Below are 18,058 nucleotides of genomic sequence, written 5' to 3' on the forward strand. Positions count from 1 at the left end.
TATCTCAGTAGCTCTTTAGAATCTTTCTTGCTCTCCCTTAGTAAATTATGTTTAAATCTCTCTGGCTTTTAAGTATACTCTTAAGAGGGCCGTGCCCTCCACTGCATGGTTGCAACTGAGTTCACCACTGTGAATGTACTGATGTGACCCTTGGCGATTAAAGAGATACTGAACTAATGACGCTGTCTGTGTGTTGGTGTGTTGGTCTGGTTTGAACATAGTAGGCCTTGTTTGACAGGTTAATGTGACACTGAACATGTTTGCTTCAATAAATCATTTTAGATACTGTTTGTCCAATGGGTTTAACCAATTTAAAATGATCTCTGGGCAACATTGAACTACATTCAAAAGATATGTTTTAAGTGTGTTTCTCATTTTAAAAACTTTGTGTCTACTGTAACCGAAATCCGCATTCTTGGGTGGAAAAACAACAACAGCGTTTTTGACATTACCTAGTATCCCGGTAGACAGACTGGCTTTTAATGTCAGTCCGTTATTCACGGACACCTTACACGAAGTACTACATATCCCATAAGCGACTATTTTATTGACGTAATTTCTCTGCGCCTAGTGGTGAGTTGACTTAAAAAAGAAGGTAAGAAGACATCTTACTCTATTTTAACCAAGTGAATTTCTATTTAGTGCAAATGCTCATGTGGGTAATCTGCTTTAACTGTCTCCGATTTGATTTGAGTAGCATATTAATAGTTTCTCTTGTCGCGTTGGAATCTAAAACTGGTTAACTAGCTAGCTAACTAGCAACCGTTAGCTGCTGGCTTAAACTAGTGGTAACGTTAAGATACCTAGCTGTCTCGCTAATCGTAACTTTGTTAGCTTGTTAGCTAGTAGTTGTCATATACTAGTATACTAAGGACCTGCCGTTATTCTTAATAAAGTTGCAGCTGTTCATGTTTTCATAGAACTATAACGTTCATCGTACCTACATTATGTCGCCAGTTTTTAAAGCGAACGCGCTAGTTATCTGTGGAATAAATAACCTATTATTGATAGACGTTGGCAATGAGCTACACAGAAACGGTAGCTAGCAAATCCTGCTTTTGTTATCCTTGCAAGAGTTGCCCAAGTCAGGGCCACGTCGTACACATAATTAACGTTTTTCAAAAATACAGTTCTGATAATACTTTGCAACTATTTTCAAATATGAACTATAGCCCTTACACCACCAAATAGCAAGTCAAGAAGAGAGTAGTGTACAGACATTTTGGTGGTACATTTTAGGTACGGTATTCACTAATTATTTTCTTTGAAATTATATGTCAACGTTTTTAAACCACATATGGCCTTTATGTTTTGTTATCAAGTTAATGTATATGTTAAAATGTTATTAATTTGCATATATTATGGGCATAATAATGTAATAAATCAGTGTGAAATTACTCTGTCCAATGAGCTCTTTGACCCCCAAAGACAGTTTGAAACTACCCCCTTGTTTACTCATGCTTTCTCCCCCCCAATATATACAACATTATTCATGTTTGATTGATTTCACCTAGAATATTAAATACACATAGAAATGTTTTTTACCCTCATTTTTTAACAGTTTAATTTTGTCACTGGTGAGTTTAAATTGCCCTGGTAAATGATAATCTCAACAAACTTCAAATGTTTTCTATTCAATGGAGTACACTAAGTAGACAGCCTTCTTTCCCATGTGTCTTATGTAGTTGCATAGCAGTGTGTTTTATCCAAACTGATATCCTCTATACCAGCTATGATAAACACTTTTTTGTCTTGCATCCATTTCAACCCCCATTGTTTTTTTTGTGTCCAGGAGAAAGTGATTTGCCTAGGTAATCATAAATATAGTGTCTGTTTATATTGGAAATCAATTGTGAGGGGGCAATTAGTTGACAGATTCACCACTTCTGAAATTCAGCCTAATTAGGGCTGAAACAATCAATATTTCAATACTTGTTAGTGTTGTAGGAAAGAAACTAAACATAAAGTGGGTTTTACTTTAGGGAATCAGCCCTAATATTGAGATGGGTGTGGTTTGAGCCTCACTGGCCACAGTTGGGTAAATAATTGTTTTGGCGATAGTGCTGCTGAACATATAGAACAGAAAATCTAAGGGGTCAGGGAGGATCAAAACTGAATATTAAGTAATGTTTTCACTAATAGGGGCGTGACCTTATCACATTTAATACCTTTGTTTGCAAATTGCTAAAGTATTTTCCTTTGTCAGGATTTTCAACGTCTGGTCTCCTGGCCCTGAAGATTACTGCCGTCACGCTCACCATGACCAAGCTACTAGAGTGGGTGTTCGGCATCATGATAGTAGGGGCTGCATGGGCCCTTGTGACTTTTGACCTTCTGGATTTAAGGCTCCCGGAGGCCTACAGGCAGGTGGCCTGGCCCATGCCCGTGTACCTTCTGGTGGTGTTTGGCTGCTACTCGCTGGCCACTGTTGGATACAGGGTGGCCACCTTTAATGACTGTGAGGAGGCATCCATAGAACTACAGGCTCAAATACAGGAGGCCAAGGAGGACCTGAGGAGAAAAGGGCTGAAGCTGTGAAAAGATTCCAGAGATGATTATTGAATGACTGTGGTAGACACCGAAAAGACAGAATCCAACACATACATTAACACAAGCTCTTATCCTGGACCGTGTTGTTATTTTATTTCAGTTCCAACGTCCAAAGAGTGCAGAAAGTCTATAAACCCCTGAAGGTTCTTGCTGAGTTACATAGGCATTTGGATGCTGCAGTGTCTTTTGGATTCACTCTTTACAGATGGACTGCATTACCATTCTGCTGACTTGTCCATCCTCCATTACTGACAGCATTATCCATTACCCATTTTGAAAGTCTGCATCTTCAAATGTTGTTTTCCTGTGATCTTGTTTCCTAGTAGAAAAAAAAATGAATAGGCCTAATAGGGCTTTTGATTTTAACTGGTTGAATATTAACTGCTCATAGAAATTTATTTTGTATACATAGCTGCGAATAATTATTTTGGGTTTAATCCAGTAACATCAAGGGAACCTGGGTAAAGACATGAAATGTTTGTAGTTTCATGAAAACCATATAAAGGGCACTTTGTGCACTGTTTAGGAAATAGACGAGAGCCTTTAGGAATGTAACACAGTCACATTATTGTTCTCTGATGAAGTGCAGGTCATTGTGAAATGTCGTCTAATGAAAGCCAAGGGTCACATGGATACAGATCTGCACTAGAAACTAGTTTTTGCCACCAAAATGTCAAACATTTGCTGTGAAGTTAATTTATCAATGGAGTGGAGATTCAATTGTTGATTGCGTCGGCTATTTTTTGTTCAAGAAGCGCACATTCCAATCTAATTTTTCAGACTTGTGTCCGGAGGCGGTTGCAACTTAATAAAGAGTCGCTATTTTTCCCAAAACTCTGTCTGTGTTTCCCTGGATGTGTGTTTGATGAACATCTCTATCTCAACATATGCCTCGGCTTATTTTTTTTTTTTTTACTTAAACCACAAAATGAATGGCTATGTACAGTCATTTTCTTTGGTTAGAAAAACTTTCTTATACAGCATTTGGAAACATAACAGAAGCAGTTATGTTTCTCTTTTAGATTTCAGCTGAGTTATATAGGAGAAAATGTATAGCGCAGAACAAATCTGATGTTTTTGGCATCAAGCTTCTCTTCTTTTGTAGTCAGGCTAAAATGGCTGCCTTTGCTCATTTTCAGTGAGCCCTGCTGTGAACTAAACAAAGGACAGCACTGGCAAAGGCATCATTACAGGATTTAAAACCCCTCATAACTTAACAATAAAGGCAAAATAAAAATGTTTTCCCCCAGACCTAGTGTTAGCTCTGTCCATGTGCCTGACTGGCGTGGGATCAAGCTCCCTTTTCCTACCCCCTGTTGATCTGTAGCAAGCTGCTTCGACAGAGTGCTGACTGACTCAATGATGAAAAGGAACCTGTGATATACCACAGAAAAGACAGACCTCTTTAGTCTGGCAGATTTGCACTTTCCACTCATAACAACATTAATTTGTAACTTGTTACCTGTTTTCTTCCTTAATCTGTGTGAAACTGCTTTGATTGTTAGCCTATTTGCTGATACAGTATTGTATTAAATGTGGCTTTGGACAAACAGATTAGACCAATATCTGACAGACCTGTAAGACTCCCGACAGAGATGGGCAGTCTTTCTGAAATTCATGTTTTAAATACTTTTCACTTTGGGTTTGGGTTTGCCTGGGGGTCCCACCTGTGGGCGATGCAATTTGCAAACATATATCAAATATGGTTGTGTTGCGTCATGATTCCTTAGCGAATCCTTTTGGCGGCTTGGGTGCTTTCCTGGTTGAGCGAACAGTGTGATGACAACCAAAAGGAAAACAGATGTGTCTTGGGAAGACGTCATGAAATCAACTGCCCCGGGTACACTGGGAGTTGCTCCAATAAGCTGGGTTTAATCACAGATTGGATAAAAGAAAAAAAAAAACAGAATTATGTTAATTTTGTTTTGTGATCATTTAGTACAGAGCGTAACACCAAGTCATTAAAGTTGATAAACAATTAAAGAGCACAAGGTATAGCAACTAAAATATATTTAAATGCAGTTTGAGAATATTGTTGAGCTTATACAAATACAAATATGTTTTTTATTTAGAAAATAAGCCGGTTTAAGTTTAAAAAAACAGTGACCCCAAATACGCTACAATTTGGGGTCATTGTTTTTGAAAGAAAAGCTAATTTTTGTCCATTGAATTAACATCAAATTGACCAGAAATAAAATATAAACACTTAATGTTGTAAATGACTATTATAGCTGGAACGGCAGATTTTCAGTGGAATATCTACATAGACGCCCATTATCAGCATCCATAAATCCTGTCTTCCAATGGAATGTTGTGCTTACTAATCCAAGTTTATCATTTTTAAAGACTAACTGATCATTACAAAACACTTTTTCAATTATGTTAGTACAGCTGAAAACTGTTGTTCGTATCAAATAAGCAATAAAACTGTTCTTTAGGCTAATTGCATAAGCAAACCCATAAGCAAATCTGTGTTTGATTAAAGGCAGAAAATGGCCAGAAACAAAGAACCTTCTTCTGAAACTCATCAGTCTATTCTTGTTATGAAAAATGGAAGCCATTCTATGTAAGAAATTGCCAAGAAACTGAAAAACTCATACAACTCTGTGTACTACACCCTTCACAGAACATTGCAAACTAGCTCTAAACAGAATAGAAAAGGAGTGGGAGGCCCTGGTGCACAACTGAGCAAGAGGACAAATACATTACTGTCTAGATTGAGGAACAGACGCCTCATATGTCTTCAGCTGGCAGCTTTTTTAAATAGTACCCGCAAAACACAAGTCTCAACATCAATAGTGAGGCAACTCTGAGATGTTGACCTTCTAAGCAGAGTTGCGAAGAAAAAGCAATTTCTCAGACTGGCCAATAACAAGAAAAGATTAAGATAGGGGTAACAGAACACAGTCACTGGACAGATGAAGATTAGAAACCAGAAAAGGAACCAGGCAAGCCTAGTTCTGCCAGCTTGCAATTAGAAGGGATGAATGTTGTTGTCCCATGCTGGTTTCGATCCGTGGCTTTTCAATGGGGCAGACTGTGTCTTTAACCATTACGCTATTTAAACCGTTGGTAGTGTTGGACTGCTGTGCAAAGGCAAAAGGTCAGTCAGTCACTCACTCACTCAGTAAGAGACATTTGCTCATCTTGGCTGGCTCCGCTCACGCGGTCCTGCAAAATGTGTTATGGACAGACAAATCTAAGTGTGCGTTCATGCAGACCAAAAGAAAAGATACTGGAGTACTGCTTGACGCCATGTATCAAGCATGTGATGGTCTGTGGGTGCTTTGATGGTGGTAAAGTGGGAGGTTTGTACAGGGTAAAATCGATCTTGAAGATGGAAGGCTATCACTTGTTGTGGGAGCAGCTTAACAGTATGGTACGTAAGAAATGACTGTCAAGACAATCTAACTTGTGGGAGGTTCTCCAGGAAGCATGGGGTTACATCTCTTCAGATTAAAGTTTGAAGGACACAATATTTAAATGAAAACTCATTATTTCCTATTCATTTAGCTATATTTCCTATTCAAACTCATTTCATGTACAGTTAGTTACGGAAATATTTGGACACTGACACAATATTAATAATTTTGGCTCTGTATGCCACCACAGTGGATTTGAAATCAAATAACCAAGATTCAATTGAAGTGTAGACTTTCAGCTTTAATTCAAGGGTTGAACAAAAATATTGTATGAAATGTTTAGGAATTGCAACCATTTTCATACACAGTCCCCTTATTTCAGGGGCTCAAATGTAATTGGACAAATTTACACAATCATGAATAAAATGTTCATTTTTAATTTTTTGTCACAAGGCCGTTGCCATGAAGTCAACATTGGGGGGGACCAAATCAGCCGGGGGCCTGGGGGTTGAGAATCCTTTGCAGGCAATGGCTGCTTGAAGTCTGGAACGTATGGACATCACCAAACACTGGGTTTCCTCCTTTATGATGGGCCTTTGGCCTTTACTGCAAATGTCTTCAGTTGTTATGTGTCTGTGGGTCTTTCTGCCTTATGTTTTGTATTCAGCAAGTGAAATGCGGGCTTAATTGGGTTGAGAGCAGGTGATTGATTGTACATTTGGGTGCAGGGGGGGCGATTGTGGCAAGAGATTTGAAAGTCCTCCCTCGAAGAAATTGTAATATACAGTGCCGTGAAAAAGTATTCAGACCCCTGACCAATTCTCTCAAATGACTGTATTACAAATGGTACATTGAAATGTAGTTCTTTGATATTTTATTTGAAAACACTTAAACTCAAAGTTTCACATTGGTTTTTATGTTGGCAAATATTTTTAAAACAAAAATTACACTGCTCAAAAAGGTTATGGGAACACGTAATCATCACGTAATCCTCAGAGTATAACACCAAGTTAATTAAACTCCAGGGATATCATTCTGTCCAGTTAGGAAGCAAAAGGGATTGTGAATCAATGTCACCTGTTTTGGTGGAAATTAAAGTGACAACAGGTGCACCGGAGAGGCAACAGCAAAACGACCCCCAATATACAAATGGTTTTGCAGGTGGTCGCCACAGATAATCGCTTTCTCCTTATCCTTCCTGACTGATTCTTCTCTAGTTTTGCATTTTGCTAGTTTCTTTGTCACTACTGGTAGCATGAGGTGGTACCTGCAGCCCATTCAGGTTGCACAGGCAGTGCAGCTCCTCCAGGAGGGCACATTCATACGTGCCGTTGCAAGAAAGTTTGTTCTCCTAGTACAGTCTCAAGACCATAGAGGAGATAAAGTTGTGCTCAAAAGTTTGCATACCCTTAGAGAATTAGTAATATATGTACCATTTGTAAAGAAAACATGAGTGAACAGGCAAAACATTTATTTTTTTCACATTTAATTGTATGTCATAACAGAATGGCGCAATCATAAAACAAAACATGGCAACAAAGAAAAAAGTAACTGACCCCTGTTCAAAAGTCTGCATACACTTAGTTCTTAATACTGTGTATATCCCCCTTTAGCATCAATGACAGTGTGCAGTCTTTTGTAATAGCTGTCTATGAGGCCGCAAATTCTTGCAGATGGTATACCTGCTCATTCGTCTTGGCAAAATGCCTCCAGGTCACGCAAAACCTTTGGTTGTCTTCCATGAACCGCGTGTTTGAGATCTCCCCAGAGTGGCTCGATTGATTTTAAGGTCAGGAGACTGACCTTAAAATCACTCCAGAACCTTCTCCTTTTTCTGTCAATGTAATGCTTTCTGCCATACTCCAGATGTACCTTCAGAGCAAAGCTTCTTTCTTGCCCTCTCATCAAATTTCCTAGTGTTTTGCTGAGCTGATTATTCTCCCAGACATTAAACTCTGCAGCTCCTTCAAAGTGATTGCTGTCCTCTGTCAGGTATATCTCACAAGTCTCCTTGTTTGAGCATTATGTTTTCAGGCACAATCTTTTCTTTGGCAATGCCTGGGTAGTTTGATGCTGGTTCATCCTCCCGATTACTGATCTACCTTTCGTCACCTGGGAGAGCTAAATATTTGGATAGTATACCTTTTCCCTAAGTTTAGTTCTGTCGAATGCTCTTTAGCCTATTTCGTTCAGATTCACAGCCAGGCAATAGCTGTTTGTTTTATCATTAGAAAAAGTGATAGCAACTTTAGTGGTTTTACAAGAGAAGGCCAATGATAATGCAATTGTATCCTCGTTAGCGCATTTTCTTTCATCTGTGTAATCTAGGAGTTTCAACAGCACAGGGGTTGAATAATTACGGAAGTAATACTTTTCAGACTTATTTTTCTTACAAATATTTCCGCCCTCCCGTGGGCTCACCACCCACAGGAGGGACCATAAGGGGCCGGTGCGAAGAGGATCGGGCGGCAGTCGAAGGCAGGGGCCTAGGCAACCCGATCTCTGGACACGGAAACTAGCTCTAGGGACGTGGAATGTCACCTCGCTGGCGGGGAAGGAGCCTGAGTTAGTGCGTGAGGTTGAGAGGTTCCGATTAGAGGTAGTCGGGATCACCTCTATGCACGGCTTGGGCTCTGGAACCACACTCCTTGAGAGAGGATGGACTCTTCACCACTCTGGAGTTGCCCATGGTGAGAGGCGGCGGGCTGGTGTGGGTTTGCTTATAGCTCCCCAGCTCTGCCGCCATGTGTTGGAGTTTACCCCTGTGAACGAGAGGGTTGTTTCCCTGCGCCTACGGGTCGGGGATAGGTTTCTCACTGTTGTTTGTGCCTACGGGCCGAACGGCAGTGCAGAGTACCCAACCTTCTTGGAGTCTCTGGGAGGGGTGCTGGAAAGTGCTCCGACTGGGGACTCTATTGTTCTACTGGGGGACTTCAACGCCCACGTGGGCAACGACAGTGACACCTGGAGGGGTGTGATTGGGAGGAACGGCCCCCCTGATCTGAACCCGAGTAGTGTTCAGTTATTGGACTTCTGTGCTAGTCACAGTTTGTCCATAACGAACACCATGTTCAAGCATAAGGGTGTCCATCAGTGCACGTGGCACCAGGACACCCTAGGCCGCAGGTCGATGATCGACTTTGTTGTCGTCTCATCTGACCTGCGGTCGTATGTCTTGGACACTCGGGTGAAGAGAGGGGCGGAGCTGTCAACTGATCACCACCTGGTGGTGAGTTGGATCCGATGGCGGGGGAGGAAGCTGGACAGACTCGGCAGGCCCAAGCGTACTGTAAGGGTCTGCTGGGAACGTCTGGCCGAGTCTCCTGTCAGAGAGATCTTTAACTCCCACCTCCGGCAGAGCTTCGACTGGATCCCGAGGGAGGCTGGAGATATTGAGTCCGAGTGGACCATGTTCTCCACCGCCATTGTCAAAGCGGCCGCTCGGAGCTGTGGCCGTAAGGTCTCCGGTGCCTGTCGAGGCGGCAATCCCCGAACCCGGTGGTGGACACCGGAAGTAAGGGATGCCGTCAAGCTGAAGAAGGAGTCCTATCAGGCCTGGTTGGCTTGTGGGACTCCTGACACAGCTGACGGGTACCGACAGGCCAAGCGGGCTGCAGCCCGGGTGGTTGTGGAAGCAAAAACTTGGGCCTGGGAGGAGTTCGGTGAGGCCATGGAGAAGGACTATCGGCTGGCCTCGAAGAGATTCTGGCAAACCATCCGGCGCCTCAGGAGAGGGAAACAGTGCCCTACCAACGCTGTTTACAGTAGAGGTGGGCAGCTGTTGACCTCAACTGAGGATGTCGTCGGGCGGTGGAAGGAGTACTTCGAGGATCTCCTCAATCCCGCTGTCACTTCTTCCATTGAGGAAGCAGAGGATGAGGGCTCAGAGGTGGACTCGTCCAACACCCGGGCTGAAGTCACTGAGGTGGTCAAGAAACTCCTCGGTGGCAAGGCACCGGGGGTGGATGAGATCCGCCCTGAGTACCTCAAGTCTCTGGATGTTGTGGGGCTGTCATGGTTGACACGCCTGTGCAACATCGCGTGGCGGTCGGGGACAGTGCCTCTGGGATGGCAGACCGGGGTGGTGGTCCCTCTTTTTAAGAAGGGGGACCGGAGGGTGTGTTCCAACTATAGGGGGATCACACTTCTCAGCCTCCCCGGGAAAGTCTATGCCAGGGTTCTGGAGAGGAGAATACGGCCGATAGTAGAACCTCGGATTCAGGAGGAACAGTGTGGTTTTCGTCCGGGCCGTGGAACACTGGACCAGCTCTATACCCTCTACGGGGTGTTGGAGGGTTCATGGGAGTTTGCCCAACCAATCCACATGTGTTTTGTGGATTTGGAGAAGGCATTTGACTGTGTCCCTCGCGGCATCTTGTGGAGGGTGCTTGGGGAATATGGGGTCCTGGGTCCTTTGCTAAGGGCTGTCAGGTCCCTGTACAACCGAAGCAGGAGCTTGGTCCGCATTGCCGGCAGTAAGTCAGACTTGTTCCCAGTGCATGTTGGACTCCGGCAGGGCTGCCCTTTGTCACCGGTTCTGTTCGTAATTGTTATGGACAGAATTTCTAGGCGCAGCCAGGGGCCGGAGGGTGTCAGGTTTGGGGACCACACAATTTCGTCTCTGCTCTTTACAGATGATGTTGTCGTGTTGGCCCCTTCTAACCAGGACCTTCAGCATGCACTGGGACGGTTTGCAGCCGAGTGTGAAGCGGTGGGGATGAAAATCAGTACCTCCAAATCCGAGGCCATGGTCCTCAGTCGGAAAAGGGTGGCTTGCCCACTTCAGGTTGGTGGAGAGTGCCTGCCTCAAGTGGAGGAGTTTAAGTATCTAGGGGTCTTGTTCACGAGTGAGGGAAGGATGGAACGGGAGATTGACAGACGGATCGGTGCAGCTTCTGCAGTAATGCAGTCGATGTATCGGTCTGTCGTGGTGAAGAAAGAGCTGAGCCGCAAGGCGAAGCTCTCGATTTACCAGTCAATCTACGTTCCTACTCTCACCTATGGTCATGAGCTTTGGGTCATGACCGAAAGGACAATATCCCGGATACAGGCGGCCGAAATGAGCTTTCTCCGCAGGGTGGCCGGGCGATCCCTTAGAGATAGGGTGAGAAGCTCGGTCACCCGGGAGGAGCTCAGAGTAGAGCCGCTGCTCCTCCACATCGAGAGGGGTCAGCTGAGGTGGCTTGGGCATCTTTTTCGGGTGCCTCCGGAACGCCTTCCTGGGAAGGTGTTCCGGTCCCGTCCCACCGGGAGGAGACCCCGGGGAAGACCTAGGACACGCTGGAGGGACTATGTCTCCCGGCTGGCCTGGAAACGCCTCGGTGTCCCCCCGGAAGAGCTAGAGGAAGTGTCTGGGGAGAGGGAGGTCTGGGCATCCCTGCTTAGACTGCTGCCCCCGCGACCCGGCCCCGGATAAGCGGAAGAAGATGATGATGATGAAATATTTCCCAAAATGAAATCAATGTCAGGTTACAATAATTGACTTAGATTGTCAGTGTTATAATATGTCATGTCAAATAGAACAACATTTTTATATCCATTTGTAATTTAGTAAAATCAGATAATGGGTCAGGGGTCTGAATAATTTTGCAAGGCATTGTGTATGTATATTTTTCAAGCAGGAATGTTGCAAGGACTGTCTGTGAGTGAAAAGGGGAAGTGCATATGTCTATTAAACCAATGTGTCTTGAGAATTCTCTGTCAGTTAATTTGGGGTTAGGAAACAAATTTTAATATGTTAATCCCACAGTCGAGATTGGCAAATAGGATAGCATGGGCGTTTTAGCAATAAATCTGAAATGTGATGAACAGTGAGTTATACACAAAGCTCTTTACTATTAGCAATGACCTCTCCATTTCTAGAGCTCTTTATTAAATCTCCTTGCATTTTGTTTACAATGCACGTGAGAGGATTACCAAAAGTGTTATTGCTGTGCGTTGAGCAAAAGGCTATTCACAAGAGGGAAGCTTTTGATTTAATACAGTACTGTAACTTCAAACACAGCCAAATCCATAATAATGATCGCATAATAATGCAAAGTCTCTTCTTGCCGGCCCACTGACTGGGCTTAGAGGTGAGAGTTATGATTCACACAGCTAAAAGAAGTGTATGGATCTCAATGTACTACTGACAGATATTGCGATATCGACTGAGGACTGTTTATACCTCAAGAAGATGTTTGAAAGTATGGCAGTTATGATAGACCTTGAGATCATATGCTGTAAGCCTTCTGGGGCTCAACATTAGATCTTTGTTAGGTGTGTTTGAAAACTGTTTAGCCAGATAGTAAAAGAAATTGAACTGAATCGAGTTCAAATAAGAAACGTATTTCCCAAGAAGTCGATATTGACAAAGAATCATTAATCAGAGATTGTAACAGCAAAGTCACATTGAGATTACTTCTCATTTACAAGTGTCCATTTTAAGAAAGACATGTCAAAATTTCAGCTCCATCCAAAGATTTCTTGGGTGAAATAATGCTTTGAGGTTCAGTATATTCATTTATTTATGGTCATTTATGAGGTTGTTGTTAATGTTACAGTTGCTCATTGTCCTTGGGGAGAAGGATGCAGTATTTTAGAATAATATAGTAATGTGGCTATATTTTTTCACAAATTAATATATTGGTATCATATACTGGCACCTACACACACCTACACCTACTCATGACAGATTTATACATTTCAACTGAAAAGCATATGAAAACATTACATTCTTTATAATTATTGTCTGTGGGAATGAGTACCTAAGCAACATGAGAAATCTGGAATATAGGATTTTAACTGATTTAATTATTTGAATAGAATATTCCAATTCAATATGGTTGAATATTCTGTAAAAAAGTGCTTTTTAATATACATTTTTGTGGTTTTACATTAACATTTGTTATAAGTAGGTGTGATCTTTATATGATAGCAAGAACTAAACAGATTTATTTTATCAAGTTAGTCACTAAAACACACCCAACTATCAATATACTCCTCTTTCTGGAAATCACATGATGTTGGCCTAAAAGTCAAAGGTCACTGAGAATAACACCACCTCATAAATTGTAGTGAAACTGTTGTGTTATATGTTTGTGTTAGATTTACTAGAGTTGACAGTCCATTGTGTCTAGATTGCTGATCAAAGAATACTTTTCATACATTTTTATTTTGTAACAGATTTACAAGAATAAGATTGAATAGAGGAAACTATTCATTCTACATAACTAGTAAAATAATTATTCATTTTGAATAAGTTTTGTCAAAGTCAAATTCCTCAGAAAAAACATTAAAAGTGATACTATTCTGGTTGCAGTCAGTGCCTAGCTGTGTAGTCTGTTCTCTCCCTGTTTGTTTCAGTAACTTTAAAAATATTGGCCAACAATTTCATAAGAGGTCTAGATTTGGCATGGGAGGATCTGACAGACAAGAAGGCAGAGAGAGTTATGACTTCTATACGCAGAATGTTCCCTGTTTTTTCTGCGCTTACTCAGCTGAGCTGAGTAGGTGAGAGGTATACAGCACTGAAAGAGGAGCACCAAAACAAACAAGAACAAACAAGCCAGAGACAGAGCAAGAAGGATAGAGGGTGACATTTGTGTCTTAACCGGTCTTACCAGGATCAAGAAGACACAGATTTGAGTCCCCAACATAACACAATAGGTTGAATTCTGAGAAATGAAAGGTTATCCATCTATCACAAAGAAAAACCCTTTCCCCTCCTACACATTTCACAATAAATCTCAGAATCTCAAAAAAGATGACGGCGAAGCCACAGAGGTAGGAGGAGGACAAAAAGTCAGAAAGAAAAGGAATGACGAACCAAGATGATGAAGAACAGAAGGAGGAGGCGTATTGTGAAGAGAGAAAAAGACAGGTGAAATGTCAGTGAAGCCATGCTAGAGCTGGAGAGCAAGATAGATAACCCTGTTAGCGGCATGGACAGGACACTGGGAAGAGCACACCACACCCAGAAGGCCATGCAGTGGCAGGGGGCCAGGATACACCCCGATATGAGAGAAAGCTGAGCAGGGTGGCCATTGCCTGTGACTGGGATGTCTTCCTTCCTCTAAGCTCGCTGTGTCCCTGACCCCTGCACTCGGTCCCTGTCATATTTTGCCAGTAGCCTAGGCAACAGGCTCCGGTTGCTCAGGGACTTCTCTTTCCTAACACTTCGGCGAGCCGCGTTCTATTTGTGTTCATTTGACGTTGATGAAAATGTAATCTGCACACACTGTTGCATAATAAAGAGCCAGAACAAGATTATGGAGTCACCCACGGGTCAGCCCATTGTGTTCACTCTGTTCCAGGTTCCAAGCCGCTGGCTGCCCTCCAATGAGATAGTAGCTAGCTCCTGACACCATAGCACCACCCACCTAGGTTACAGATGCTCCATTTCTGCATCCAAAATGCAATTTTTCCAATTAATGTATGACTTTGGACTAGAGCTCTGGTCAAGAGTAGTGCACTATGAAGAGAATATGCTGCAATTTGGGACACAGAATCTACTATGATAACTTTGGATAACCTCCCTCCTAGTCTCTGAACCCCAGAGGCTTTTATTGTCACTATAATGTGATTGGTTTAGCATATGCTGGCGACAACCCCACGCTGTGTCCAGCTGACTGGGTCGGTCGACTTCATCCAAAGACACAGGGCTAGACAAGCTGGCTTTGCCAAACCAACTCGGTCGTCCTCCAAGATGTCCCCCTCACTGCGTCTCTGGCTTCAGTCCTGCTTCTATGTTGTGACTGCAGCGTGTTCTGTTATGCTATGTCGATGACAACAAAAACAGTGATATTTTTTTTCCTTCCCGTAAAATTGGTTCAACGTTTAGGAAACGGTTGTGATCAAGTGTTTGAATTAAGTGTAACTTGTTCCTTTATTTCTATATTTTTTTATTTGAAGCGTTGTATTTTAAGTGTGGCTCCCATGAAATGTAGCCGTTACTTCAGCAAAAGCTCATGGGGCTCCAAATATACCAGATCTGTATAGGTCTCGTTGTATAATTGAATTTGATGAATAAATTATGAAAACATTATGTTTATGTCCATGTATATAGTGTTTATTTATTTGAGTGTTAACCTGTCTTTCTGGATTGCTACCATACACCTTTGGCGATGGCATCACTGAAAACTTTCAATTGGCTTATCGGGTAAAATAATAATGAAATTAAATAATTCTAATAATGCCTAGCCAGGTATGTGTTGGCTTACAGTCTAACAACACAGTTTGAGAAGCTGCTTGTTGCTCTAAAATGTCATCTACTGTGCCCTGTCTATGGTTATTGCCATTGTTACAATCTTTTATACTGGGGAAGACATTGTTCTATGCCTGGATTTTCGCTCAGTGTCTAGACTGCCTTACACTTAGTATGGGTGATAAATATTTGACACTTGTTCCTCCTCACGTTTACTTATGTCAGGGCAGTGGACGGGCGAGGCCAGAGTCAACACAGGAGCTAATCTCCTCAACAGACTCCCGTTATGTTGAGGGGTCAACCGTCTGCTGGACCTAATTTATGACAGTCATTTTGAAAACACCGGAGAGTGCAGCGGCACCACCCCATCTCCACCCCATTCTGGTGCCACAGCTGTTTTTACTGTCACGGCAGTAAAGCTCCTCTGGGAAAAGGTGGAGAGAGAATGAGAACGGTGAATATACAAATTGGAGCAGAAGAGTACTTGTGGATAGCAGGGAGTGTAGCTCAGTTGCAAACAATGTTTGTTCACAAAGACAGGGTTATGAGTACAATTCCCATGGGGGGGGGGGGGGGGGGGGGGCGTTGTGTAAAAGTCGCCCTGGATAAGTGTCTGTTAAATGACTAAAAAAGACTAATAGGAAGATATGGGTGGAGTCCAGTAAAATGTGAGACCCAGAAAGTCAAGTGTAGGATCACATCTGTGATATTAGATGTCTTTGCCTAAAAGAGCACACTATTGTGAAAGGACATACACAGCGCGTCTCCAGTGTAATCCTTTCCTGTCATGGGTTTAAGGTCATGGCCTTGAAAAAACTGGCGTGAACATTTCTTTTACTTAATAGTAATATCAGTGACCATTGTTTTAGCTTCTATTATCACTGATCTCTATATAATGGGAATCTGGTTATTTTAGGAGGGGATGGAACTGACTGAACAGATTAGTGGACAAATTATAGAAAGGGAAGAAACAATTTCTGTTTTCATTTTCAAAAAAATATCTTTTATTTCACATAAGAATTTCACATTTATCATATTTATCAAATGGGTTCTTTATATAATCTATATATACATATAATACACATGTACAAAATAAGGTAACAAGTTTTGTGAAAACAAAAATGATCGACTCAGTGTTAAGTCATAGCATTGTGTCTGTCATTCAAACTACCCTATGAAGTCAAATTGGGCTTGGCAGCTGCATTTAATTCTGTGTCTTAATGGTTTCAGTGAGTTACACTACATGTAAGTATGTGGACACCCATTCAATTTAGTGGATTTGGCTATTCCAGCCAGAGCCTTTCCTGATGAGTAAATAAAATTGAACACTCAGCCAAGCAATCTTCATAGACAAGCATTGGCAGTAGAAGGCTTCATACTGAAGAGCTCATTGACTTAATGTGACATCCTCATTGAGTAGTTTGTCACATTGTCATCATAGAATAGGTTGTCACCCTGCGGTGAGGAATCACGCTTCACAATCTGTCAGTCTGACGGATTGGTGGATGCCAGAAGAGCGCTACCTTACTGAATATATAGTGCCAACTATAAAGTTTGGTGGAGGAGGAATAATGCTCTGGGGCTGCTTTCCATGGTTGGGCTTGGCCACTTCATTCCAGTGAAGCTAAATCTTAACACTACTGCACACATGGAAAATCTACACAATTCTGTGCTTCCAACTATGTGGCACCAGTAAACAGAAATTGTTTGTCAGTGTGGAAGAAATTGACTGGCTAACAGAGGGCCCTGACCTCCAACCCGTCAAACATCTTTGGGATGAACAGGAATGCCAACAGTGAGTCAGGGCTAACTCCCCCGCATCAGTGCCACGCTCACTAGAGCATTTTTTGCTGAATGGAAGCAAATCCCTGCAGCAATTTCCCAACATCTACTGGATGTTGGGGACTTGTATAGCAGCAATGTCTGTAATTTTGGAAAGAGATGTTAGACGAAAAGGTGTCCACATTCTTTTGGCTATGTAGTGTATGTGCGCCTGACTGATTTGGTTATACCTTTATCTGACCAGAGCAGCCTCTACCATGACCTTTGATTTAGTCAAACTTTCTAAAATTGCATTAATGATCAAATTGTATATTTTGACAATGAAATGAGGGTTTTAAAATTTCAATTTGGAGGAAGTAATCAGAGCAATTAGGAGTAAATGGTCTTGCTTAAGGACCAGTTTTTGAGATTTAAATCTAGCAACATTTGTTACTGGTCAGAGGCTCCTGCCACATTTTTGCGATTATGAGGGAAAAAGGTTAGATGCAACCAACTGTGTTGCGTAGTGAAACTGCTCTGGAAAGAACTATGGAAAGTTGAGTTCAGTCTAGATTCTTTTGATGGTCATTGTAAACATTAAGGGTGCATGGTCTGACACACAGAGAGAAGGCCCGCCTTCCACTGTAACACAACAAATCAGTGTTTGCTTTTGGCAGATTTTACATTTCACCTCTTTCTCTCTCCCTCGCACACTTTGTCTCACTTTCTCAAGGACGCATCCATTCTCCTACTTAGCAAACGCTCCCAAGTCCCAGAGAGCTCACTTGCACAGAGTAAACAAAGCATGTTAAACATACAGTATATACAGTAAACCTTTCAGCTGCAAATGTTTATAAATATTTTTCACAGAACATACATATAACACTTTCCTTTCCATGTAGTGTGTGTCTACCTAAGACTATAGTAATGTCAGTCAGTCTCTCTGTGTACAACTGAATCCTGTGTTTAATGTACTGTGAAAGCACACTGACTGGCAACATGGATTATTTAACAAACACACCCCCCTGTTTTTGTTGATGCTACATTGAAAAATAATCAATTGGACATGAAGTGCCACTCGATACCAATACAATAACGATACCACAAACTATTCACAATAATCAAGTTGGAATATTAGTAGTGTACCCGTTGGAGAAATTAGCACTATTCTTTGGCTCAAAAGGTTAAAGTTGATTAACTA

At 42.1% G+C, this 18,058-nt stretch overlaps 1 protein-coding gene across 2 annotated transcripts; it reads left to right on the top strand.

Annotated features, from left to right (window-relative positions):
* Positions 1-529: 529 nt before the first annotated feature.
* On the top strand, positions 530-3,389 carry dpm3 (dolichyl-phosphate mannosyltransferase subunit 3, regulatory). 2 transcript variants are annotated; one of them, XM_010899091.5, is made up of 2 exons: positions 530-595; positions 2,207-3,389. In XM_010899091.5, the coding sequence occupies exon 2, from the start codon at positions 2,260-2,262 to the stop codon at positions 2,536-2,538; it is 279 nt and encodes a 92-aa protein (XP_010897393.1). In that variant the 5' UTR covers positions 530-595; positions 2,207-2,259; the 3' UTR covers positions 2,539-3,389. The 2 variants fall into 2 exon arrangements, with proteins under 2 accessions (XP_010897393.1, XP_019905588.1); XM_020050029.3 differs by lacking the exon at positions 530-595 and adding an exon at positions 645-1,239.
* The last annotated feature ends 14,669 nt before the right edge of the window (positions 3,390-18,058 follow it).

The sequence above is a fragment of the Esox lucius genome, chromosome 10 (genome assembly GCF_011004845.1).
Source record: "Esox lucius isolate fEsoLuc1 chromosome 10, fEsoLuc1.pri, whole genome shotgun sequence".
Classification (NCBI taxonomy): Eukaryota; Metazoa; Chordata; class Actinopteri; order Esociformes; family Esocidae; genus Esox; species Esox lucius.